We start from the raw sequence: 26,596 nt of genomic DNA, 5'->3' as shown, positions 1-26,596 counted from the left end.
CAGGCATGAGGGTTTTATGGGACCCCAGACATTGTATGTAGAACACAGTACATGAATGCACATGTATGTATATGTGCCTTTCTTGGGAGAGGGCTTCTAATTTTACTCGGATTCTGGATCCACTGCTCCCTGAACTCAATGTGAGCCAGTTAGGAATATACCCCATTGACTCCCATGATATTGACAAACGTTTGTTGACCGTGTCCAATTCCATCACAACAAAGAAGGTTACATTGATCGCAGTCCCACGTCACCTGAGCATAGATGACACTGTTCACCACCAAGGGACTGGCTGGGCTCTGGTTTCAGCCTGGGACACAGAGCAATGCAGTGTAAGCGCTCAGTAACCGCCTGCGGGACGGAGGGGAGGATGGTCCCCCTGCACACCTTGCCTGCTCAGTCATTCCCGGGGCGGGAGGACCCGTGATCGGTGTCCTGCAATGAAACACCTGTGTCCACGCTGCCGATTTCTAGCTGTGGGACCTTCGTCCAGCCCCTCCCGGCCTGTTTCCTCTTCTGTAACAGCAGAATCCGCTGTGGGGTTGGTAAAACCTCTCCCCCCTCCACAAATACCTGCAGTCTCTCTCTCACATTTGGCTCAACCCAGTGGCCAAGAGCTGGGAAGAGCCGCCTGGAAGGAGCCAGAGCTCAGGGGCAGCGGCTCTGCGTGCAGGCGGCGGACCGCCGCTGCGGGTCCCTCGGATAAGGATCTGCGGGCCAGGGGGCTGCGGGGAAGTAACGGGGCTCCGGCTGGGTCCGAGGGCCCGCGCCGGGAGGGAGGAAGTGGGCGTGGCCACGTCCCCGACTTCCTTGTTTGGAGTAAACTTTGGCAGCATCTGCCCGGCTCCCGCCGTTTGCTTTTCCAGCCGGCGATGTGCTTTTAGGGAGCGCGCCTGCCTGCCAGAGAAAACATCTAGAAGCTCCGCGCCACCTCCGAGCCGTTCCCTCGGGCCCCCGAGCCCCACCGCCAGCCTCCAGAGAGGGGCAGGCAGAGCCCGGAGAGAAGGCAGCGGCGCCTGCAGCGCGCGGGGTGCAGGGACTCCGCGCCGAGGACGGGGTTCGGCTCCCACGCCCCGGCCCCCCCGGCCCCTCCGCGCGCCCCGCCGTCTCCGCACCCCGCGCCCCTGGCAGCCGGCGCCGGCATGGGGCGCCTGGCTCCCGGTGCGCCCTGTGCCTGAGCCGGCTCGGCGCCCGCCCGCTGCGGCCGGAGGCGCCGGGGGAGCTGCGGGGACCGCGCGGCGGCCGCGGGCGGGGACCGGGCTGAGCGCGGGCGGAGGGCGCGGGGCTGCGGGCATCGCCGCGGGGGACCGGCCGAGCCATGACGGACGCCAGCAGCAAGAAGGAGGGCTTCAAAAAGTGCCGGAGCGCCACGTTCAGCATCGATGGCTTCAGCTTCACCATCGGTGAGCACGCCCCCCGCGCCCCGCCCCATCGGCCCGGCCTGGGCTGGGACCCTTTGGGGTGTGTGTGTGTGTGTGTGTGTGTGTGTGTGTGTGTGAGGTGCTGTCCAGTGGCGGGAGGGGGAGCCGGGAGCCCGGGGAGCCCAGGGAGCGGGGAGCGGGGAGCGGGGACAGGGCCGGGAAGGCGCGCGCGGGACCCCTCCCTCCCCCTCTGACTAGGAGTCCCCCCCAAAGCTGTGTCGGAGGTACATCTCTCTGAGGGCCCTGGCTTCCTTGCTGTGATTTTAGGAACTCAGCTCGGGAGGGGAGAGGGACCGGGATGGAGGCAGAGAGATGGAGATGGAGATAGCGGGAGGGAGCTCAGCGACGGGAAGACAGACAGACGCTAAGACAGAGACACCCAGAGGGACACCCAGAGAGACAGAGTGGCGGCACCTGGACACAGAGACGTTAATGGACACATGGAGACACCGGGTCAGAAATACTGAGGCTAGGAGAGGCCAAGGCAGACGCCGGTAGAGCAATGACAGATGGGGGACAGGGGTGGGGCGAGAGATGCACGGGGTGGGAGAGACAGGCACATGGAAACAGATCCGGACAGAGAGACTGGATGAGAGTTTCTGCACAAGTTGAGAGGGAGGGAGGGAGAGAGAGGGAGAATGCAGGCAGGGAGGGAGGTACCTGTTAGTGAAATTGGGGGGAAGCTGTCTCCTATTTTCTGGGTCCCAGTGGCTCTGGATTCCCCCCCCCCCCTCTTTGTCCCCCTAAAGCCGTCACCAGGAGGGTACCAGAGGGGCCGGGGTAGCAGAAGCAGCAGGAACAGGAACAGGCTGACTCTGGAGGGTTTGTCGAAGCGCAATCGCGTGGTCCCAGGTTATGTGTAGTTTTAGGGATTTTAAAACATTGCGTCACTGCCCTCTGGAAATACCCGCGCACACTCTCACCATCGGGCCCCTCACATGCTCTGACGAGGACTGGACACTAATTTAGGAACCTGCTGGGTCGCGAGGTGGAAGGTCGTATCTCAACGCCACACGTCCTTCACGTCTGTTGTAAAACTGCGTTTTTTATGCTCTTGGCCTGTTTTTCCTCGGGGGTGGGGGGGGGAGTTTATCATTTATTAATTTGCAAGTACTCTTAATGGATATACTAGATATTAATGACACATGTAACCAATATGTTAATTACACAATCATAACGACGAGATATTAATAGTATGTATTGTAATTACTGTTGTTAATCACAGAATAACGATGTGACTAATGTATATTAACATGTGCATATAGACACACAGGTCCTTATGTCTGTGTGCTGTGGGTCTGCACCTTTCCAGTGCTGTCTGTCCCGTGTTTTACAAATATTTCTCCCACGGTCGAGGACTCATTCCCGCATCCTCAGTGCGGGGCCCTGGGGCCGGGACTTGCTCGGAGATGGTACAGGTGTCTTATCGCACACACCTGTGGCCCCCGCTGGCCACACGGCTTCTGCAGGGAGGGTGGGTGGACGGCGCCCTCCTGCAATGTGAGAGAAGAAGCCCGAGGAGACCCCCACGGTCCCCCAGCTCCCCTTTCCTCAGGCGTCTGATACTTTATCATCAGGAATCACTTCCCTGTCTAGGCTGTCAGTTGCAAAGCCCAGGTCAGGCACTTCGCTGAAGGAATTCTCATGATGGTTCTGGCTACCTCAGAGTTTGACCGGGGGAGGCCTGTGTGGGAGGGGAGTGTGGCCCACCCCTGTGGTGAGGTCAAGGAGAAACTTCTCTCTAAGGATGGACACGTCTGGGCTAGGAGGACGCATCCACGTCTGGGGCAGGGAGAGCCTTCCGCTGCGGCTCTCAGCGGGGTGATACATACCGGGCGCTTTGGTGGTCACCAGGCTGGGTCGCTGGGATGGGCTCTAGAGTGTGCAGAGATCAGAGTAAATGCTTTTCAGGGGCATGGGGAGGAGGGGATGGCCCCCCACAGCGAGGAATTGCGCCCAAACACCCCATAGAGAAACACTGTGGAGTCCCTCTGACAGGCAAGCCTGACCTGGCCCTGAGCTGGCCCTGAACTGGCTCCTGAACGGCCTAGGCCCTGGCTGCAGGGACCCTGGGGCCCTGAAGGTCAAGGTCTAGGCAGCTTTGGGGTGTGGACCAGGGCTGAGCTGGGCGCTTTACTCCGCTCATTGGGTCGCCTTTCACCACAAACTGAAAGGAGCCGAAATGACCCCAGTGTAGGAGAAGACACTCCTACGCCCCGGACAGGAAGTCATTTGCTGGAAGTCACAAGCAGAATTGGGTTCGGCCCTGGCGCCCAGCCCAGGGTTTGCCCCAGGCCGTGCTGCCGCCCACAGTGACTTTATTTCCGTCTGTGCCTCTGACTGTCCCTCAGCTCCATGGAGAGAGATGGGGGGTTCTGCTGAGCCAGAGCCGGCTTGGCCATTGCCACCGGTGGGGCCGGTGCTGCGGGCAGGATCAGGGTTTGCTGACCTGCTCAGTCCTGGGCCCCCCTCTGTCCCAGGGCCCATGGTCTTGCGGCCTCTTTATATCATTTCCTGGAGTCCCGAGGTCAGGCATGTGTGCAGAGATCTTAGAAACACGACTGTGAGGTTGTACGTGTGCCACAGCCAGTGCTGGCGGGGAGCCTCCGAGACCTGGGAGTTCCCTTTCCAGGAAACCATTGAACTAAACTGGTTGTAACGTTTAGCAAAGCCTGGGGATGGGGGTGGGGGGAGGGAGGTGAGGGGGTGAGGGGGTGGTCGGGGGCTGTGTGCCATTGTTTCCGGAGCGGCCCTGCCCTGTGTGAATCGCCACCCGAGGGGGCCTCCTTTTGGAGCTGAGGATAGGGCTCCGGGAGGGCCCTCATCTCCGTCTCCCCACAGGGATGGCCTCCAGGGGTCAGGAGGATGCGAAGCTGGTGGCGCAGAGCGAGAACGGACCTGGCCCAGGACGCTGTGGAAAATTCTGGGCCCGTACGGAGAGGTGTTGCTAACAGAGGGATGCGTTTCCTGTAGCAACGGCCCCTGGCTCCATTCCCCCACGTGCTCCTCTCTGTGAGCTTGTCCCAGAGGAGGAAAGAGCGGGCCCTGAGCTGCAGATGGGAGACCCCAGGGGCTGGAGGGAGGGTGCTCTGCCCCGCCCTTAGACCCCGGGGAGCTGGGAACCCAGGCCGAGGGGGGAGGTCTGCTGGTGGCTACTCCTCCCAGAGGGCTTTGGGGGCGGACAGGGCCGGGATGGCCCAGGCCAGGGGGACTTGGCTGCAGGCACTGGGGGTGTGGCCCTGGGCTGGGCTGGTGCTCTTGGCCCAGTGCCTTGTCTGTGTGGGTGGAGGTGAGACCTCTGGGCATTGTACACCTGATTGGGGGTGATGGTGGGGCGCACAGAGCCGTGTAAGGACCTAAGAGAAATATCCTGCAGCCACCTGCCAGTACCAGTTGCCCGTCCCCGTGCTCACATCTCTCCGAGGACTGGAGCAGAGAGTGGCACGAGGGGCCACTTCCCCTCTCTGAGCCTCAGTTTCCTTATCTGTGAAGCGGGGAGCATGACCACGGCCAGGGAAGCAGGTGCCACGCACAGCGCCTGGCGGGTACCTTGTGGGTGTTGGTCCAGCGTCTGCGCCTGTGACCTGAAGTCACACTGTGACAGAGCCGGCTCTGGCGGGAGTGGGCGAGAGTCGTGGTGTGACCCTGAGGGCTTGTGGGTCACTCTGGGGCAGGTTAACAGGTAGGCTGCCACCCTGTACGTCCGTGCTGGCCCCTGACCCCCGATGGGAGCAAGAGCAAAGTGTGCCCGGGCATCCTGCCGCTCTCCATGGACTCAGAGGCCTCTCTGGCCACACAGGGTGCCCGCGTGTCCCCCGGCCTCCACGACCTGGGCGGGGTCATGGGCAGAGTCCTGAGGAGGGGCTCTGGGCGGCTCCTGGACAGAAAAGCACGGCTCACCCTACAGGCCGAGCCAGATTTAGAATCCTGACATTTTCAGCCAGCCAGTCCCCGCCCCCACCTTCTCCAGAGAGGGGAGAAGGGCTGGCAATGGAGTCCCCATAAAATCCCAAAGGGTGAGGTTTGGGGAGCTTCCAGGTCGATGGACGCGTCTACATGTGAGAGTGACACACCCCAGCTCCCCAGGACAGAAGCTCCTGTGCTCTGACCGCCCCCCCCCCCCACCCTCCCACCCCCGATCTCGCCTGTGTTCATTGGCTGCTCATCTGTATCCTTCATCAAGTCCTTGAATAAACCGGTGAATGTGAGTGCTCCCCTGAGTTCTGTGAGCTGTTGTAGGAAATGTCACATCTAAGGGGGAGGAGGGCGTGGGAACCTGTGGCCAAGTCACATACAAGTTGTGGGAACCTGGGGACCTGCCACTTGCAGGTTTTACTTGTTGGGCAGTATCTGCTGAGTGGAGCTTAGACCACCAGAGACCATGCTGTGCGCGCTGGCCCACAGATGCCGCCATGAGGCCTGTTCCTCTGCGAGCAAGTCACCCGGACCGATTGGACCACCCCTGCTTTTCCGGCTTCGGTGCAGACAGCTGGCTCCTCCTCTTCTCGGGGGCAGCATAGGGTAGCTCAGGTGGGAACCCATGGGCTTGGGAAGGGAAATAAGAGGAGGCTCAGTTGTCTTGGACTTGATCACGAATAACCACTAGGACTGGGTTGGCCTTTTGGATAGATGGCCTATTTTTACCAGAAAGCTTTCACAAGCAAGGGGGCTGATGGAGTTCAGGTCCCGTGCACGGCTCTTTTCCCCTTTATTTTAATTTATTTTTCATCGGGGGATGCTCTGTTGAACCTGCCGAACTGTATATTTTATTCACTGGACATATATATATATATTTTTTGTTTGTTTGTTAATCCTCACCCGAGGATATTTTCCCGTTGATTTTTAGAGCTAGTGGGAGGGAAGAGGGGAGACAGAGAGCAACATTGATGTGAAAGGGACACATCCATTAGTTGCCTCCCACACAATTGATCACTGAGGTACGTGCCCTTGACCAGTATCAAACCCGGAATCCTCAGTCTGCAGGCCGGCGCTCTACCCACTGAGCAACCTGGCTAGAGCTTCCCAGGCACGTTGACTATTGGAAGTCATCTCAAAGAACGATTGTAGTGCGTGTGGTGGGAAGCCCAGAAATCGAGTGGCTGAGCTCTGATGCTCACCATTCATGAGGCATCGAACCTCTCTCTTGGTCTTCCCGAATCTCCTTTCTGAGTGTTGTAAAGTAGGAATAATAACGCCTGTGGGCGACATGACACATGATAAGTGCTGGGCCCGTGTTGAGACCATCCCATGTGCTCACAAATCTGAATTCCCCTCTCCCTTGCCTTCCTTCCTTTCCTTCCTCCCTGCCAAACCCGAGGTGTTCTGGCTGCCTCAGAGGTTTGCCCTGGAGTCACCACGTAGGGGAGCCTGCAGCTTCGTAACTTCTCTCCCTCCGAGAGGCCCCGGAGGAAGCTGGCATTGCACAGGGAGCCCCGTTTAACACAGCAGGATTTAGGCCGAGAGTGGGGAAGTGGGTGGATTTTTATTTTATTGATTTAAAAAAAATATATATTTTATGGATTTCAGAGAGGGCGTGAGTGGTAGAAACATCAGCAATGAGAGCGAATCATTGGTCGGCTGTCTCTTGCAAGCACCCTACGGGGATTGAACCCACAACTTGGGCAGGTGCCTTGGCTGTGAATCGAAGGGCGACCTCCTGTTTCATAGACTGAGGCCCAACCATTGAGCCGCACGGGCCGGGCGGGTTTTTATTTTAAAGTCATCTGTCCACAGTTTCCAAGAAGAGGTCACTGGGTCTGGTGACTCATTGCTCTTTAGCAGTTGGAAGATACATTAGATTTCTAATCTTGTCAGGTCAGTGAGTGCCGCCAGGGAATCCAGCAACTTAAAGGGGCCCTGCAGGACTCTGAGCAGAAGCAGATCCCTCTAAGCCTTAAGGAGATGCGTTTTCTTCCTTTTTTCATCACGAGGCTCACTGCTTTAGACAGGACAAAGCTAAAACGAGGCAGAATTTAGGTACCGTATTTTCTGGTGTATAAGACGACCCTCTAATTTTTACAGTTAAAACATAGGTTTAGGCCTATATTCGCTGTATAAGACTACCCCCCACTTCCGAGGCAACACCAGTTCTTTTTTCAATAGACCGCCTCTCTGACTCTGGCCAATCTGAGCAGGCTTTTTACTAGAACACAGTGTAGCTTCGGGTACAGAACATGTATAATTTGCATGCATAAAAAGCCTGCTCAGATTGGCCAGAGTCACTGGTTGGGAAGCACTGGCGCTAATATCAGCTCATTGCATTCTGCCAACGTCCCTGCCAGAGACCAAGAGCTCCATTTCACAGGCCCAGACACTGAGGCCTCAGGGGGCCGATGTCTAGTTTCAGAGCCACGACCCACATCCAGTTTCCACGCTTCAGGAAGCTCAGGCTCCTGCACCCTAAGTCTGGGAACCATCTAGATTCTTTCCTGGGTGCCCACCCCCGCCTCGTCTCATCTGTCATCGAGGGCTCTGGATTTTCTTCCCCAAACCCTTTCCTGTTCGGACTTTCCCCTCCACCTCGTGTGCCTCAGGTCAGACCCTCCTCTCTCCCTGAGCCATCGCAGTATTTCCCAGTGGTTTCGCCTCCCCTCCGAACCATCGGCCCGAGGCAGCTAGAATGTTCTTTTGGACCACACCACTGCCCCTGCTGCCCTCCAGTCTAAAACCACACGGTAGCTTCCCACCACGGGTAGGGCCGGGCCTACAATCCCAGACATGCCTATGGGCCCGGCATGATCCGGTCTGTGCGTCTGTCTAGGCCAGTGGTCGGCAAACTCATTAGTCAACAGAGCCAAATATCAACAGTACAATGATTAACATAAAAAAAAATATATATATATATATACATACATTTTATTGATTTTTTACAGAGGAAGAGAGAGGATAGAGAGTTAGAAACATCGATGAGAGAGAATCATCCATCAGCTGCCTCTTGCACACCCCCTACTGGGGATGTGCCCACAACCAAGGTACATGCCCTTGACCGGAATCGAACCTGGGACCCTGTAGTCTGCAGGCTAACCGCTCTATCCACTGAGCCAAACTGGTTAGGGCTACACACATTTTATATACAAACTTACACCTCCATCCTGACCTACACTTTCTCTCTCCCTCTTTCTCCCCCTCCTTTCCCCTCTCCTCACTGCACCACAGCTCTTCGGAAGTTAAAGTGGTGTGTGTGAGCCTGACTGCGTGGGGAGGTCAGGGAAGGGCACTTAACACCTGGGACAAGCCTCCGGTAAGAACTCGGTGCACTTGTGGGTCGGCCAGCGTGTCCGTTTAGCATCCAAGTGACAGGCTCCTGACCTGTGTAAAGGAGGCAGCTGGAGAGGAAGCACTCAGGACCAGATGTTTCTTATCGTTTACTTCAGCTGAAAGCGCCATCGGTCACTCGTCCCTCATCCTTCTCTTCCCAACATTTGCTCGGTGCCCTTTGGCTGCCCTGCAAACCTAAGGAGACATCAGAGTTTTCTCATTCCTGAACAGTTTGCGGGCTCGTGGGGATTGATGTTAAAACGTAACATCCCCGAGCCCGTGTGGGAAGGATTCCTAAGGACGAGGGTGACCCAGGGCAGAGAGGCCTCGCTGACAGCGGTGAACAGAGGCGTGGACTCAGCCTTTCCTGCCTCGCTCCCCCACCCCTCCTCCTCCCATCTCTTCACTCAGTTTCCCTGAGGTGTAATTTATGTGCCATAACAGTCACCCCGATTAAACGTCTAGTCCACGGTGTTTAGTAAGCTTTCAGGGCTGTGTAATCACCGAGTGTAACTGCCTCTTTGTGTTATCTCCAGGAGTGTCCATTCTATTGACGATGCATTCGCTTGTCCACTCACCCCTTGGTGGACAAGGTGTTCCCATGTTTTGGCTCCACCTGTTTGCGTGCACATGTGTTTTCATTCTCTTGGGTAGATTCCCAGGAGGGAAACTTGGGGTTGTATGGGGAGTTTGTGTTTAACTTTTAAGGAATTGCCAAGCTGTTTTCCAAAGTGGCTGCCCACCAGCCACGGATGAGAGTCCTTAGCCAAGGTCTAAGGAATTAGCCGGGTCAGGGGTTCCAAGCACTTCCAGGGCGGGGCCGGCTGCGTCAGAACCAAATGGGGAGCTTCGGCGGATTAATGAGCCGCACGCTTCGGTTCTGTCATCAGGGGACGGGGCCCAGGAAGGTGCGGTGTTAGGGAGCTCTCTAAGTAACTCCGGGTGTGGCTTTGTTTGGGGAGCAGGGACTGGATGAGGTTGAGGATGGGATGGGCAGGGGAGAGATTTCGGGAACATTCTAGGTAGAGAAGACAGCCTGTGTGAGAACACCAGAACCCGTTTTTTCTGCAGTTGGCAGGACGAGTGGCGGGAGACAGAGGCGGCTTTGCGCTGGTCCCATGGAGACCCGAGGAGGGACACTCGTTAGGGGAACGAACTTCAGTGTTTGAGCACCAGAGCCTCCTACTTAACGTCCAACAACCCTCTCCACTCATCATCACTCTCAGTTTCTAGGCGGGGAACCCGGGGCTCAGGGGACGGAGCAGGAGGGCTGGGCCGGGAGGCTGGGCCGGCTGGCTCCTTCCATGGAGCAGCTTGCCTGCTCTGTGCAGAGCTCTGTGCCTACAGCATCTTGGGGTTTCACGTTTGTTGCTGGACAACTCATCACGCCCCTCACATTGCCTCTGTCCCCGGCTGGCCGTGCAGACGCTGGGATTTGCTGTCCTCCTCCGTGGGGCAGAGGTGGGTGAGGTTTTCTCTAACGGAAACAACAACGTTTAAACGTCCTGGGGAGACGCGATAGCAGGCCCCTCGGTGATATGCAGGGGCTTGTCTGGGACAGTGAGTCCTCGGCGCTTCCTCCCTCCCTCCCGGTCGCGTTGATGGAGGTGCATCTCCATGCTGACCCAGGTCCCCGGGGACTGTCGGTCTGAGCTCTACACAAGTGGGGTGCGGGGTGTGAGTGGGTCAGGCTGTTTTCAGAGTTGGATGCATGACGAGGGGAAACGTGTAGTAATTACCGAGCAGGTGCCCTTAATGAGGCCTCGGCTGGGTCTCCAGCTGACGGCTCCAGCTCCTCGTTGGGATGGGAACGTTGCAGCCCCTGGCTCATTATGTGACATCACATCCTCCCCTTGTTGTCATGGCAGCTGTAATCATCCCCCCGAAGTGTCCCTCTGGGGAAAGGCAAGCCACGTCTTTTTCCATTAATGGGCGTCGTGGTACTTTCATGCGAAGGAGAAGAATGAGCTCATCAATGCTTTTGAAAGGAGAAGAAGCTGAACCATTGTCAGCGTGATATTAGCGCGATCGTTGCTGTTCTAACAATTATTATGCAGGTTGTCCATGTGGATGGGGAAAAATTTACATAGTGAAGATTGGAAAAGAGAACACACAAGCCTACTTGTAATATCAGCATGAGAACCACTATTGACATTTGGACATATATGTTTTTCTGCTTGAGTTTTTTTTTTTTTTAATATATTTTATTGATTTTGTACAGAGAGGAAGGGAGAGAGATAGAGAGTTAGAAACATCGATGAGAGTGAGTCATCGATCAGCTGCCTCTCGCACACCCCCTACTGGGGATATGCCCGCAACCAAGGTACATGCCCTTGACCGGAATCAAACCCGAGACCCTTCAGTCCCCAAGCCGACGCTCTATCCATTGAGCCAAACCGGTCTCTGCTCTGCTTGAGTTTTAACGCAGGCACATTCATGATTATTTTTTCAGACCTGGGATCATTACTGTATTGTTGTTTTGTTCCCCTACCTACGGGGGAATCTGAGGGCCCAGCACCAGTGCCTTAGGAACTGGGCCAATGTTTGATTCAAATGCCTGTTGTAAAATATATTCTTAACTTCTAAAAATGACTCAAGTCCCAATTTATTGCTGACATATCTTTATATATCAACGGTCTGAAATTTAAAGGGGTCAGAGAGGTGCCCCCCTGTAAACATTTTGTATTTTTCAGGTACAGTTTGCATTCATTACCATGTTGTGTTCATTTCAGGTGTACCGCATGGCAATTGGGCAATCACCTCTTTTATTGTGTTCCCCTGGCAGTTTGGGCACCCACCTGGCACCGCCCATAGTTATCACAGTTTTATTGGCTCTATTCCTTCTGCTGTGCCTCACATCCCTGTGACTACTCTGTAACTTCCACTTTGTCCTTTTTTTTTTTTTAAAGAACATATTTTTAAATTAATTTTTAGAGAGAGATTAAGAGAGAGAGAGATAGAGATATGGAAACATCGGTAAGAGAGGAACATCATTGATTGGCCACCTCCTGCCAGCCACCTACGGGGATCGAACTTACAACCTGAGCATGTGCCCTGGAAATTGAATCGGAGACCTCTTGGTTGATGCTCAACCGCTGAGGCACCCTGGCCGGGCCCAATTTGTACTTCTTAATCCCTTCACCTTTTTTATCCAGCCCCTCTCCCCTCTGGCTACCATCAGTCTGTTCTCTAGATCTTTGAGTCTATTTCTGTTTTGTTTTGTTTGCTTATTCTGTTCTTTAATTTCACATGAGTGAAGTCATATGGTGTTTATCTTCCTCTGATTGACTTATTCCGCTCAGCATAATGCCCTCTAGACCTCTCCATGGTGCCACAAATGGTAAGATTTCATTCTTCCTTATACTTGAGTGATATCCACTGTGTATGTGTACAACAGCTTTTGATCCATTGCTTTTAATTAAAAAAACCCTTCTATTATATGTGTTCGCTTATTTTATAAAATATATCAATTTCTTGACCACATCAGCAATTGTAAACATGTTCATTTATGTTGCAAGATTAGCCACTTTTCTAGTGGGACTTGGAGTGCAGTGTCTTTGATATTCTAGTTCACTGCATTGGGAAAGTATCCTGAGATTGCAGGGTGGGCAGCAAAGCTCACCCAGATGGCCCCTGCTTCTAAGCACCAGTCAGAATGTTACTTGAGTCCAGCTGGCATGGCTCAGTGGTTGAGCATCGACCTATAAACCAGGAGGTAATGGTTCGATACCTGGTCAGGGCACATATCCAGGGGTTGTGGGTTGGATCCCCAGTGTGGGGCATGCAGGAGTCAGCCAATGAATGATTCTCTCATCATTGATGTTTCTATATCTCTCTTCCTCTTCCTTCCTCTCTGAAATCAATGAAAATATATTAAAAAAAATAATAAACCTTACACATAAACAATTAAAAAAGAATTTCACTCGATGCTGTGTAACTAATACCCAACAGAGAAATACATTGGCAGCCGAAGCTGATATAAAGCACAACGGTCATCCTTAACCCCCCAATTTGAAGTTTTTACGTCAAACAAAACAGTGTGTGATTGATCTCATTGACTCACCTTATAATAAATAGAAAAGTTTTCACTTTTAAATAAAATTATGATAACTAAATATTATATCCATGTTGGGGTTCTGTGCAAAATTCCATTTGTGTAAGAGGCTTACTGCTAAAAATGTTTGAGGCATTGAGCTAGATGTTTCTGCATGTTCTTCTCTTCTCTGCCCTCTTGAGCCTTCTGCGGCCTTCTGGGGTGTGTTCCTTTCTGCACAGCCCTCCGTCCGTCCCCTCTTCTAGAACGAGAGCAGTGCCTACGCCAGCGCTGAGATCCCTAGAGAGGCAGCAGCATGAGCTGACGTCTAAGCACATTCTCCTCCTCAGGAGCCCAGCCAGGAATCAGTGTTGTGAGATCTGATTTCTCTGAGCGAGGCTGCCTCCACCATTATTATTATTATTATTATTATTATTATTATTAATATTATTTGTTAATCCTCACCTGAGGAGATTTTTTCCCCCCCATTGATTTTTAGAGAGAGTGAAAGGGAGGGCAGAGATGAGAGGTAGGTAGGTAGGTAGATAAATACTGTAGATAAAGAGAGAGAGAAAGAGACAAGAGACACATTGGTTGCCTGACAGGGGGCCAGGGATTGAACTTGCAACCCAGGTACATGCCCTTGACCTTTCGTGTGTGGGCTGATGCTCTAGCCACTGAGAAACACTGGCCAGGGCACAGTTAGTCTTGTTGATGAATCAGTGGGCTTCACGCTGACTGCAGATACAGCTATCACTGCAACCCCCACCCCCACCCCCATCAGTTGTACTGGCCTTTGAAGGCAAAATTCAAACATCACTTTCGAGTTTTCAAGGATGTCCTCTTCTCACTGTCATCACCATGGTAATCCCTGATCTAACATGTTCATTTCAGATAGGCACCATTTGTTACTATTATGTACCTGAATGAGTCTCGTCAAAAACTGCACGATTGCCCTTGCTTCTTGGCAAAGCCATCCCAGATTCCAGAAAGAAACGTAATTTGGATTGAAGAACAATAGGGAACATTGTGGTGTGAAACTAGAGGAACAAAAAGCATCTGTTTGGGCTTTTTGGGAAAGACGTTTGAATTTTGCCTTCAAAGGCCTGCACAACTGATGGGGGCGGGGGGTGGGTTTGCAGTGACAGGTGTATCTACAGTCAGCACAAAGCCCGCTTGGAAAGGGAGGGGAGAGCAAAGGAAGGCTTCCGGGCAGAGCTTCGGTGAGGGCTCTGTGGCTGGTTGTTTCCTAGTCTTGTGATCGTACCAGGGAATGTGGGGCATGGAACATTCAGGGGCATTAACTTCAGGAGGACGGGGGGGGGGGGGGGGGAGGATCAGTGTGGGCCCTGAACCGGTGGATCCATTGGCACCATGACTGGGCCTTTCTCAGCCATTGCATGGGCTGCACCCACCCTGGGTGGCGTGGCTGTCCCTGCCTGAGGCCTCCCCTGCCGGTGGGCACAGTGTGACGAGAGATCGAACAGCTTAGGTCTGTTTTGCAGGGAATCAGAAGCTAGTGTTGGGAGTAGTGGAGAGTAAAAGGCAGTGGACCTATGTTCAAATCTCAGAGCAGCCACTCGGTGGCTGGTTGACTCCGGGCATGTTAGCCAATCCTGCTGAGCTCAGTGGGTTAACCTGTGAAAGATTAAATACCTACCTCCTAGAGGGGGCCGGCTGGAAGCCAGAGTACTAACGACTCTCATCAGCGAGCCCGAAACAGGAGGATCCACACAGCAGCTCTCATGGGCCTGGGGAGGTCCAGTCCTCAGGGTCTGGTGGCATTCTTGGTTTAGGTGGGACAGGACTTCTGGGCACCGTCCATGGCCGAGAGAGAGAGAGAGAGAGAGAGAGAGAGAGAGAGAGAGAGAGAGAGAGAGAGAGACAGAGACACAAGATGCGGTTTGTGTTGAGTGCAGTGACAACGACTGAGGCGGAACGGGATTGTTGAGAAGCGAGCTGCAGAATAAGCGAGCTAAAGTATAGAAAGGGCTTGAATGCAGTGGGTGCTTGATAAATGTTGGGCTTAGTCCCATCTTTGATAAACATGAATACTGTCTTTAATGACCTGCGTAATTTGCCCATTAAATTGTCAGCCCCTGCCAGTGCTTTAGGGGTTCTCTTTCTAGTGGTTTTTGATTGTTTGGAGTGTAGAGGTGCCGTAGTGACCGAGGGGAGCATTTGCAATCATTGTTTTGCAAACATCATCACAAAGGCTGGATCAGGAAAGGATCAGTGGACACTCAGCCTAGGGCAGCGGTGGAGAACTGGTGGTCCGTGAGGTCGGAAAGGTTGGCGACCGCTGCCCTAGGGGATGGTGGGATTTTGACGAAGAGCAGGATATTTGCACGGACCTAAAGCATCTCGAAAGGGAGGAAATAAAACAGTCAGGATAGCGAGGAAAAATCTGACATCACCTTTGGTCAGGCAATCAAGATAAGACAACTTCTGAAGGACAGGTGGACGCTGTGTGCCTCCGTGTGTGAGACCCCGAGAAGGAAATGTCCTCTGTGCAGTGTTCTGGCTGAGAATGTGAAATCTCAACCTAATCCCCAGGAGACAACGGGGGCCTCAGAAGTATTGTCAGGTAAATGCCAAAAGGTGATAACTGTGTTGTGGTTAATCCCTGTTCTTGGGAAATACACCCACGAACTGGGGTATTTAGGGACAATCAGGTTCATTTTAGTCCATCAGTGCTTTTTACTTTTTGTTTTTATTAAGGGCAATGCTTTAAAATCGGCGGCATGTTAAAAAGAACAGTAAAGTCATGATATTGGATTGATGCCCAGGGAATAAATGATTTCAAAACAGCGAATGACTTGCACCCACCAGATGTCCTTCTAGCCTTTCTGATTTCCATCCCTGAGTTTCACATTAACAAGCACTTATGGGCAGGTTCAATGTCCAAGTCAAAGTTGACTTGATTCCTGGCTTCTGAGGCCGACAAGGAACTCAAGGAGTAGGATGGGAACTTCCTGGCTTCTCGCAGTCCCCGGGGGCTCAGGCAGACGAGATCTTTGTGCAGCGAGAGCCCACAGAGGGCTGCCCTCCGCAGACTGCCCGCTCTGCTCAGGGAAACCAAGAATTGGCGCGGAGGAAATGAGTGACTCATGTCTCAGTGGGACCTCCTCCGTGCCAGATGTTTTACATACGCACCATCCCAGAAGACCCAGGCAGCCCCGAAACGTGGAGATCCTGACACACTCCCATTTTGCAGACGGGAAAACCGAGGCTCAGAGAGGCTGCCTCACGTTTCCACGGCCACACAGCTCAGGAGGATTGGAGTCAGGTGCCCGAGCCAATGGGCTTGTTTATTTACATTTGGTTGGACCACGTTCAGTCACTGCTCTTCCTCATTGCCTCCCACCCCAACCTTGACTCTGATTGTTAGGGGCTTTCTGCTTTGGGTCAGGCTGGAAGCCAGAGTCCTCACCACCCTCATCATCGAGCCCGAAACAGGAAGATCCGCCCAGCAGCTCTCGTGGGCCTGGTGACGTCTCTGTGTAGGTGGGACAGGACTTCTGGGCGCCGTCAATGGCCGGGCGAGAGAGAGACCAGAGGCGGGTTGTGTTGTGTGCAGTGACACCGACTGAGGGGGCACGGGATTGTTGAGAAGCCAGCGGCAGAATAAGTGGGCTCATGTGAGGAGCCCGATGGGCGACAGGTGGCTTCTGTTGGGGGTGGACCCCCAGTTGGCGACCACCATTCTAGACGGCTCGGGTCGCCTTAGCCCCCACAGTGGTATCAGGGGGACACGGTGCTGTTTGCTCTGGGACTTCCCTGGAGGGAGAAGCCCTCCCGTCAGAGCAGTGCTCCGGGTCTCTGTTTGGTTTGCTTTTCAAAGCTTCCGCCCAGGGTGGTGAGAAAGCCATGCGGTTTAAATCAGATCCAGATGGCCGTCTCAGCAATGTGTCCCGTCCCTCCGCGGACACACAGTGGCTGGGAACTGCCTGAGGTCCCAGCTGCTGAGCGGCCGGGCCCAAACCCACTCCAGGCGTGAGCTGGGTCCGAGGCGGGGTCCCGGCGAGAGCACGCATCTCCCGGGCCCTGAGCACATGTGTCCAAGTCTGCGGGGACCCTGTCCAGCTGTGCCCACCTGAGCTGGTGTAGGGGTGGAATTTAATGCCGTGCTGATGGCGGGAGAGGAGAAGGGAGAGAGGAGGCAGGAGAGGGAAAGCCTGACTGGGGTTTCAGGACGGCCCCCCACTAGCCTCGGCCTCTCCTCTCTGTGCAGAATATGGAAGGGCAGTTTATCAAAACTTCTCCGGGAGGAGAAAAGACTGGCCGCCTCTCTGGTCTGGGGAGTGGGAAACACCATACGAAATGCTGTCGAAGTGTTTCTAGTTGCTGAGCCTTTGCTGGCTGCACACCCATGCAGAGCTCCTGAGGTCGGTGTGGAGTGAGAAGAGGGGAACTCCCGCTCCCCCTCACTCCCCTCCCTTCACCCCCGGTGGCAGACGTTCCTTTGTCTAATCATCCTAGTTTCCCAGAGAGAGGTCCTATGTCTCCAGTTCACAGGTGAGAAGACTGAGGCTCCGAGAGGGGAGCTGACCCGGGGGTAGATGGCCCGTGGCAGCCAGAGCAGCCAGTGGGGGGCGCTGAGCCTTAGGGGTTCCTTGAGGGCTTAGGACAGACGTCCTTTGGCTTGCGTGACAAGTCACAGAAGGCCACAGGCTTGTCCAAAATAGCCCTTCAGGAAGTTGGCTGCCTGCTCCCTGGCTTTCCTGGAGCTCCCACGAGTGAGCCAGCCCTAAATCGAGGCACTTAGGTTGCTGGCTGGCTGCTCTTTCTCTTTCGCTGGCCGGGCTATTTTTTCCTCTCACCAGCCGATTGTTGTCATGATGTTTTACATGATGGTTCCTCAGGAGCCCCTGACTCCTGAATTCCCTCTTCTGGCACAGGGGGCACGCTCTGGCCCTGGCCCCTCTGCACCCCTGCAGCCCCCAGGCCCTGCCCAGGCCCTGCCCAGGCCCTGCCAGCTCTGGGGGCGGGGGTGGGAGGGAGCAGGCAGCACATGGAAGACAGAGCGGTGAGCGTCAGGCGTTTGGGTTTGGAAGAGGCGGGTTAGCAGACGAGGGCCCGTCTGGGCACCAGCTGCAGCCCAGGCTCCATGCCACCCCGCCGCCTGGACCGCCTCCCGTGTGCCGGACCTCATGCTGGGCCGTGATTTAGTCCCTGGAAGTGGGTTTCATCATTCCCACGACATGGACGAGGACTCGCAGGTTCCCAGGGGCTCGGGAACTTGCCCAAAGCCCCACCTGAGGGGAGGCTGAGCCCAAATCCGAATGCAGAGACACTGTCCTGTCCCTTTGGTGGCCAGTCTGGTCCCTTGGCCATAACCCAGCTGCCACCGCCTTGGCCGTGAGATGCCCCTCGGAGAGCTGGTATCTAAGCTCAGGTGCTCGGGTCTCCGGGGCAAAGTGGGGAAATGGATGTGAGACGAGCTTGGGCAGGTCTTGTTCTTTGATTTCCTCCCCTGGCTCTCTGGATGTAAAACTCGATTCTGTGAGCAGATGCCGCCTCTTTGCCAGTCATGGAAACCCGGATCCTCTCTCGCACGCCCCTGGTGGCCCTGGGAGACAGGCGTCACACACTCATTCAGAAGATGGGACCCTGGAGCCAGGGAAGGCAGGTGACTGTGCAGAGGTGGCCGAGGGAAGAGGCAGCCCAGGGCTGTCGGAAAGAGGCCCGCAGGCTGACGGCCTTGCCAGCTCTCAGCCCACACCTGCCTGAGAGGCAGGCTGGGGGTCCGGGGATTATCGTGCTCTCTGGGTGGAGTGATGCACACTGAAGTTGGAGAAATTTGAGGGGGTCCAGCTGCATTCACACTGAGGTCTGTGCATCCCCAGGCCCAAGCTCTCCTTCTGCCCGGGTCTGCCCTCTCGGGAGGAGAGGGGAGGTGTGGGTGGGGCGGCTCTGGCACAGAGACAAATCCGGGCAGTTTATCTTGGTGTCTTTCCTCCGAATGGCTTTGAGACCCATGAACTCGTTAATCTCTTCACGGCGTGGCCAGCTGACGTCAGCCGCCTGGTTCAACCGGCTGGCTCCGGCCTCTGGTCACTGCGGGTGACAGCTCCTGGGCACGGCTCTTCTGGGAAAAGGCTGGCGTGGGGGAGGGTCAGTGTCCCAGCCGCAGATGGCTGCTCTCAGTAAGAAGATCGGAAAGATGTTTTTGGATTTTCCCCGGCTAGATTAGGGATGCGCATTTGCCTTTCTGGGGCAGCCCTTATCCCTGAGCGAACTCCATGGGCGGGGAAGGGCTGGTGAGAAGCTAGCGCTGATGGCGGGGTCTTTGCCCCCTGAAGGGCAGCCTTTCTGGGTGTGGGCAGCTACTAGCAGGGGTCTCTGAGGTCTTCTCTGACTTCTATCTGCTCACCCCCACATGCATGCACACACACTCAGATGCACACACACACACACACACACACTCACACAGGTATACACATAGTGCACACATACACTCACACATGCACACACCCACACACCTACATCCACACAGGCATGCACATGTACACAATGTGCACACATGCACACATGCATCAAGCCATGCAATACAAACACACAACACATGCATACACAGAAAACACACATGTGCAAAAGTATAAGAATGCACACACATGCAACACACCTTCACCCACTCCGGGTGGATTTCCCTGCGTCGGAGCAGTCGGTCTCTGCTGAAGAGCAGAGGAAAAGTCAGGCCTGTCTTCATCAGCCGCCAGGAACCGGGTGCCTACTGGTTGCTTTTGAATCTGTGACGCCAGTGATGGAAGCTGCTGGGCTTCACTCTACAGTGGCAGGAGCGGGAGGGGTTCCTGCCCTCTCAGGAGACCGGGTGGAGACAAGCTGCTCTCCTCTTCCTGGGACCAGCACCTGAGTCCTGTGCAGAGGACCCGAGCATCCCGGCCTGTCAGTCCAGTGGCCAGTCAGAGGTCACCACGTTTGCTCTCACCTGTACCATGCAGGACTCGCAGCCCCTCGGAGTCTCCCTGCGGAGGACTCGCACCCATTTTGTGCTCTCTCCACTGTGCGGCAGCACCAACCCGCACCTGACACCCTGGCAGCCCGCCCAGTGCGGACCCTCACACTCGCTCCCTGCTGTCTCAGTCCATTGTTTCCCTTGTGCACGTGGCCCTTGGGACCCCGTCCCCTCTGCCTTCCCCCCCTCCCTGACTCCCACACGTTTTCTCTGTCGTGAGCACAATGCATAGTGCCCGTCTGGTTCCTCTCCCTAGGATGGCATGCTCAGGCTTAAATACCGAGACATTTCTTAAAAGGTCCGAGGCACCTCATCCACGCCCTCTCCGGTGCTCCTGCGGGAGCCTCTGGGTTGCACCCAGTGGGCAGCATCGCCCTGTATCTGTGTGTCTCCCCTCCCCGCCTCTGTGAGCTCCGTGGCCAGCTCAGTGCTCGCCGCATGGCTCATACCTCAGAATGCGTGCTTGGATGACACTGAAGCCATCTTGTGTCAGCCCTGCAGCTGAGCCAGGCAGAGGGGCTGGCTCCATTGTGTAGATGAGGAAACTGAGGCTCAGAGCGGCCCCGTGACAGGCACCGTGTCGTCAGCAGATGCCCGATGGAGGCAGGGCCCGGCTGGCTGCTGTGTCTAGTCCACCGAGCCAAACACCAACAGTACAGCGATTGAAATTTCTTTGGAGAGCCACATTTTTAAAACTTAAACTACTAATGCCACAAATCCAACATAGACTCGCCCAGGCCGTGGTATTTTGTGGAAGAGCCACACTCAAGGGGCCAAAGAGCTTGCATGTGGCTCGGGAGCTGCAGTTTGCCAACCACGGCCCTACAGGCAAAGGCCTCGTTCCTGCTCCTGGCCGCCACCCCCCCCCCCCCCCCCCCCCCGCCAGCTGCATAAACTCGTGTCTCCTAACGTTTCTGGAAGTTCATCCCTGTGAGGAGAGGAGACAGCAGTGCGGAGCACAGCTCGTGGTCACAGGTTCCCGTCCTCCCCCTGGGATTTCACTCATCGCAGGGATTGGCATGCAGCGTGGCAGCCGCGTTCTCTGGAGGCTGGGCGACGGGAGGGACCGTTGTCGGGTTTCGGGAAAAGCCGCAGGGGGGCGTGGGAAGGCTGTTTACAGAAGCCACTGCGAGGCTCCTGCTGGGAGGTCCCCAAGGGCTGTGTTGAATAAGGCTTTGTAGAGCCGGGATTTCTGAGGTTTTGGAAATGTGAAATCTGCTTCCAGAGAGGACCTACATTCACTTAATAATGGATGTCAGCGACCATCGCTGCAAACATTAAGTGTTATTCCTTGGGAGGTTTGTCGTTTCTCACCAAGATGCCTGCGGTAGCCCAGTTGGCCCTTCAACCCCAAACCCATTCCCATCCCACAGTCTGGATGGCCTTTGGGAAACACAGTTCTGAGTTCATCTCACCCAGGCATGAAACTGGCGGACAGCTTCCCATCCACCTTGCAGCTCAGAGTGGGACCTGGACCGGGACCAGGTTGTGGTCAGTAAGCCCCACGCAAGAAAAAGTGAGAGCAGGCATTTAGGGACTTCTATAGGAGCTGGCAAGATAGTTCATGTGTGTCAAGTCTAAGAGTAAAAGAATGATATGTGGGCTTGTATCTTGTTTGTCTTTTAATTTTCAAGTGATCGTTTTCATTGTTTTTTTTATTTTTTATTTTATTTATTATTATTATTTTTTTTATAAGAGTATTGGTCTATGACACACCGGAAGGCAATGGTGTGAGCGGCACTGGCTTGCAGGGCTGAGGTGCACCTGGACTGAGGACCTGCAGCTGCAGGTGGGTGGGTCCACAGCTGTGTCCAGCTGTAAGGGGCTAGCGACTGCAGAGGCCAGGGCAACAGGGTGGGTTAAAGAACATAGCCTTGGCCACATGCTTGTGCATGTGTACGTGCATGTGTGTGTGTGCATGTGTGTGTGTGCATGTGTGTATGTGCTTGTGTGTGCATGTGTGTGTGCGCGCTCGTGTGCTGTCACTTTCTTTATCTGCACCATGCTTCGCCCTGCTCCTGACTTAATCGGCTTGACGTGGACAAATGTCACCATCTGGCACTGGTCGTGCGCCTTCTTTATCGGAAGGCGGGGCGATTCCATTGAGAAGTGCAGGTCCTGCCTGCTTGCCTTCATGCTGTGTCAGAGGCAGACCCGCATCCGTAGCTAGCCTTGGTGTTGTCTTAAAGGTGGGAGCCTTATTTGGGTGAACCGTGAGGCAGATTTCACGTGGGGAGAGGTCTCCGGTGTCAGGGGCTTTGCGGCGTCCTGAGTCAAGGAGACAAGCCCAGCGGCCGGCGCCTGGGGGCTGGGAGGGAGTGTGAGAGGATGTGGCTGCAACGCTATCAGCCAGGGTCGGGCACTTTATTAATAGCCGCCAGCCAGGCAGACGTAGGAGGAAGCCACTGAGCGGCAGGGCCTGCAGCAGGGGTCCTCCTCGGGTGGACTGGGGACCCTCTGCATCTGAATCGGCTGGACAGGCAGCCGGCAATCTGTCAGTTGGTCTGAGATGGACCTGAGAAATGGTCCACTTTTATGAAAATCCTCACCTGAGGATATGTTGACTGACTTTAGAGAGAAAGGGAGGGAGAGGGAGAGAGAAACATCTGACCGGTTACCCCTTGCATACACCCTGACCCGGGATCAAACCTAGGTACGCGCCCTGGCCGGGAATGGAACCAGAGGACGACACTCCAACCAGGTGAGCCGCCAGCCAGGGGAGAAATGGCCCACGTTTTTAAAAATACATTTTGAAAAAATTGATTTCAGAGAGGAAGGGAGAGGGAGAGAGAGATAGCAACATCAATGATGACAGAATCATCGATCAGCTGCCTCCTGCACATCCCACACTGGGGATCAAGCCTGTAACCGGGCATGTGCCCTGACCAGGAATCGAACTATGACCTCCTAGTTCATAGGTCAACACACAACCACAGAGCCACGCTGGCCAGACACAAATGGCCCACTTTTAAGACCTGATTTGAGAGCTGCTCCTACAGGCTCACGTCTCTGAGTCAGGCAGACCTCTGGCTCCAGCTCTGCCACTCACTGGGCTTCCTCTCAGCCTCTGACGGGTCTTCTGTGAAATGGAGAGGGGAGCAGAGTCTGCCCGTCGATGGGTGGTTGAGAGGACACAGTAAAGGGCCCAGCACAGAGCTTGGCAGGCAGTGGGTGCCTGTAAGTCGGAGCTGTTGTGCTGTGACCCAGCTGCTGCCAGGCCCGAGGATCTGGGCAGCTCATCTGTCTTAACGCAAAGCTGTAGAGCTTAGCCCGCTGCGCCATGGCCGTCTGCACATGGGTACTCGGCTTTAAAAAAAATAAATGCTTAACTGTACACCCTCATTTCCCTCTTTGTTTAATTTAAAGCCCCCTGAATGCATGTTTTACATGTATATTCTTTTTAAAAAATTTATATTTTTTGTTCATTTCAGAGAGGAAGGGAGAGGGAGTCAGAGAGAGAGAATCATCACTGATGAAAGAGAATCATGGATTGGCTGCCTCCTCCACACCCCCTACTGGGGATCCAGCCAGCAACCCGGGCCTGTGCCCTGACCAGGAATTGAACCGTGACCTCCTGGTGCATAGGTCAATGCTCAACCACTGAGCACTGCCAGGCTGCAGATGTATTCTTAGTTAAACAGTCTACCTTAGGGTATGCTTTTCTGTTAGGATCCGGGTAGGATTCTATTCACAAGACAAAGAGACCAGGCCACACAGGAGACAGAGGGGCTGCCTGAGCTCCTGCGATGTTTGCCTCCTGAGCCACTGCAGAGCCTCCCCCACACAGGCGTGCCTCCGCTGTGCCTCAGACATGACGACTGACTTATTTGTGTGCCTGGGTGTTTTGTTTTTTTAATCTGAAAGATTGAAACAATCTCATGGGCTGTTGGGCAGATCCATGCGGTGGCAGTTGTGAAAGGCACTTTGATCTTCAGCAGGAAGAGTTGAGCCCAAGGTAGCGCTGATGCTGCTCTGCCGTCACTCCCACACACGGGTCTGGGCATCCGTTATCCTCGCCCCACAGCTGCGGACAGCCTCTTCATTGGGCTGTAAAGGGACCACTCTCCCTTCCCCACCGTCACCTGTAGCTACAGCGCTGGGGCCATCTTCCATGGTCCAAGGAAGGCTTGGTCTCTCTCACTGAACGTCTACCACCTGATGGGCAGGTAAATGCCCGTGTCTGCGGACTTGAACTCACCACCTCGGGAAGGGAGAGCACGGCCCACCAGAGGGTCTCGGCCGTGTTTTGCTGTGTTCGGTGAAGTGACCCATGTCCTGGGCCCAAGAGGGTCCAGGAGGACTTTCTGTGCCATATTTGAGCTTCTCCATGGCATCCCCATAAGAGGCTAAGCAGGCCCACTCCCTCCTGGACACCATTGACCACAGGAGCAGAGGCAGGATGGGAGGGATGCTGGCGAAAGGGGGAAGTGGATCGGGCTGGGGTGGAACAGGGTCAGAAAGTGACAGCCCCCGGTGTGGCTCAGTGGCTGACCATCAACCTGTGAACCAGGAGGTCACGATTCAATTTCCGGTAAACAGACTTCAATTCCTGGTCAGGGCACATGCCCAGGGTGCCGGCTCTATCCCCAGTATGGGACATGAAGGAGCAGGGATCCATGATTCTCTCTCATCATTGATGTTTCTCTCTCTCCCTGTCCCTTCCTCTCTGGAATAAAAAATATATATATTGAAAAAAAAAAAAAAAGGAAAAAAAGAAAAAGACAAGAACGAACTCTCATGGGAGTAAATCCTGCTTTCTTCCTAAATGGACTCAGGACTAGCTTTGCAGATCAAGGAGCCTATTATATTGCACAATTACCTAAGTGTGAGGTATTCAGGACTGAGAGGCCTCTTAGAGGTTTTGCTGTAAAGAATAGCAAAGGGGGCACTTGTCCGTCCGTCTGCTTGGACCTGGCTGGCCACTGAGTTACTCTTTGCAGCGAGAGGTTGAGCTCCCAAGGGGACTAGCCCTCCGCCTCACCCGATGCATTGCCCCTCGTAGGGGCACCCGTGGCAAGGGAGAGAGCACGGCCTTGGGCTCCCTGGGGCCTTGTCTGGGTCCCTCGCAGCCACACACCACGAGGACAAAGGTGCCCGCTGAGCCCGGGTGCTGCTCCAGCAGAGAGCTCTGCTCCCGGAGGTCCACTCTCCGTGGACGGTTCGAGGGAAGCCGCCTGGGCGCTGCTCTCCGCAGCAGTGCGTGGTGGCGGCAGCGTCTGCGTTGCACAGTGTGTGCTTTTCATGGCTCCTCGGGCCAGGTGGAGCCGGCTGGGGCCGCTCACGCCCCTGGGCCACCCCTGCCTCCTGGGGGAGGTCCTGGCTGCAGCCCGGACAGCTTCCAGGCAGAGCTGACACTCCGTCGCTGACACGGGCCTGCCCCCGGCTTCCTGTCCTGTTAGTCGCTGTGAACCTGGCACCACAGTTTCTGCTTGTGGCTTCTCACCGCCTGTCTTTTCCAGAAGCCCCCCTCCCCCCGGTGAGCTGTTAGTTGTTTCTGGAAATCGCATGTTACGTGGTGTTCGGACATGACCATGGGTCAGAAAGGCATGGTTCCAGCTTCACTGAAGAGACGGGGGCTGGGACAGAGGAGGATGTGAAGGACGTGAAGGGTCTTCCATGTCTCCCAGGTCCCAGGGTCAGCGAAACGCGGCCTCCCTCGCCTGACGCCTGCAGCCTCGCCTGGACCTCCTTTGGGATGCGGGCGACTCTGAAAGGTCTCTGCGTTCTCCGTGCCTGTTTGTGGGTGAGAGAATGCAGAGCCCATGTCCTTAGCGTGGGTCGGGTGAGTGGGTGACTGGGCAGTGAGCCCTCTGAGCCCCATCCTGGAGCATCTCCAGGGGACGCCGCTCCTGGGGTGCGCCTGGGCGGGTGCAGGAGGGTTTGGTCAGGGCATTAGAAAGCCCGTTGCGTTCTTTTCTGCAGGCCGTTTCTTTTCAGCCAGGCTTTCCCCTGCCAGCCGTGCATGTCTGGGACGGGCGGAGTCTGGAGGTTCCTGGCGAGGCCCCCTTCCTGTGGGACTGTCTTGGGTGGGGTGCTGCCTTCCACAGACTCTCCTTGGAAAACAGTGTCCTGGGCCGAGGGCCTGGTGACCGAGTGGAAATCATAAACACCCACAGAGGAAAGAGAGCTGGCGTGGATTCCGTGTCCAGGTCAGGGCCAGGGCGCAGGGACACGCTCTCAGCATCTGCCTCGGGCAGGACTGCTGGGCAGGCGGTTGGTTCTGGAACCCCTGGAGTGCACGGAGGCCAGCTCCCCCTGGGGTTCTGGCTGCACTGCCTTGGGGTGCACCAAGGCTTTCAGAGCCAGCCTGGGCTCTTGCCTCGCTCCTGGTGATCTAGTGTTTACTGAGGCCCCAGGCCCAGCGACCATGTCCCCGACCGCCCCTGTGCTCTGTCCTCGGTCCCCTGGGCCCACTCCTTCACGTCCTTCTCCTGTCCTGGCCCCCGGCCCTGCAAGAAGCTGAAACACAGCACCCATTCATTCCTCTGCTCCACCGACCGGGGGTGGGGTGCTGCCTGCCACCCAGCATTCAGGCTTCTCCTCCCACGCTCCTGTCACCTGTCAGTTGCAGGCGGATCACGCCGGGAGCAGACGCCTGGTGTTATCCTGTCTTCATAGAGGGAGTGTGTCTCATAGTAGTTTTTGTAAGAGCGGTCTCCTTGGAAACCGGCTGACACGTACACCCTCCTCTCAAAGGCTTCCTCAGCCAGCTCTGGGGCTCTTGGGTCTCAGTGTCCTTCCTGGTGGGGAGGAGGACACTGCCTTTCTCTCTGATCGGCTGTCTGTCCCAGATTCCAGCATTTCTCTGGAAAAAGAAGGTGGTAAAGGCACCTAGCCCTGATTGGGCCCTCACAGCCGATGGCCGTGGCTCTCAGACGCAGGAGCCATCCCCCACACTTGAAGGCA

General features: G+C 55.3%; 1 protein-coding gene across 4 annotated transcripts in view; it reads left to right on the top strand.

The window, feature by feature from the left end:
* Positions 1 to 1,226: 1,226 nt before the first annotated feature.
* PDE1C (phosphodiesterase 1C) overlaps positions 1,227 to 26,596 on the top strand; it is a 260,612-nt gene continuing 235,242 nt past the window's right edge. For 2 of the 4 annotated variants that reach the window (XM_045587233.1, XM_036453788.2), the window contains exon 1: positions 1,230 to 1,403. In XM_045587233.1, coding sequence (XP_045443189.1) covers positions 1,319 to 1,403 — 85 coding nt within the window. In that variant the 5' untranslated portion in view covers positions 1,230 to 1,318. Of the gene's footprint in view, positions 1,404 to 26,596 lie in introns of all 4 variants that reach the window. The other 2 variants (XM_036453783.2, XM_036453784.2) reach the window with 2 other exon arrangements.

Source organism: Pipistrellus kuhlii, unplaced genomic scaffold, assembly GCF_014108245.1.
Source record: "Pipistrellus kuhlii isolate mPipKuh1 unplaced genomic scaffold, mPipKuh1.p scaffold_m20_p_26, whole genome shotgun sequence".
Classification (NCBI taxonomy): Eukaryota; Metazoa; Chordata; class Mammalia; order Chiroptera; family Vespertilionidae; genus Pipistrellus; species Pipistrellus kuhlii.
This window is presented reverse-complemented; position numbering and strand designations above follow the sequence as displayed.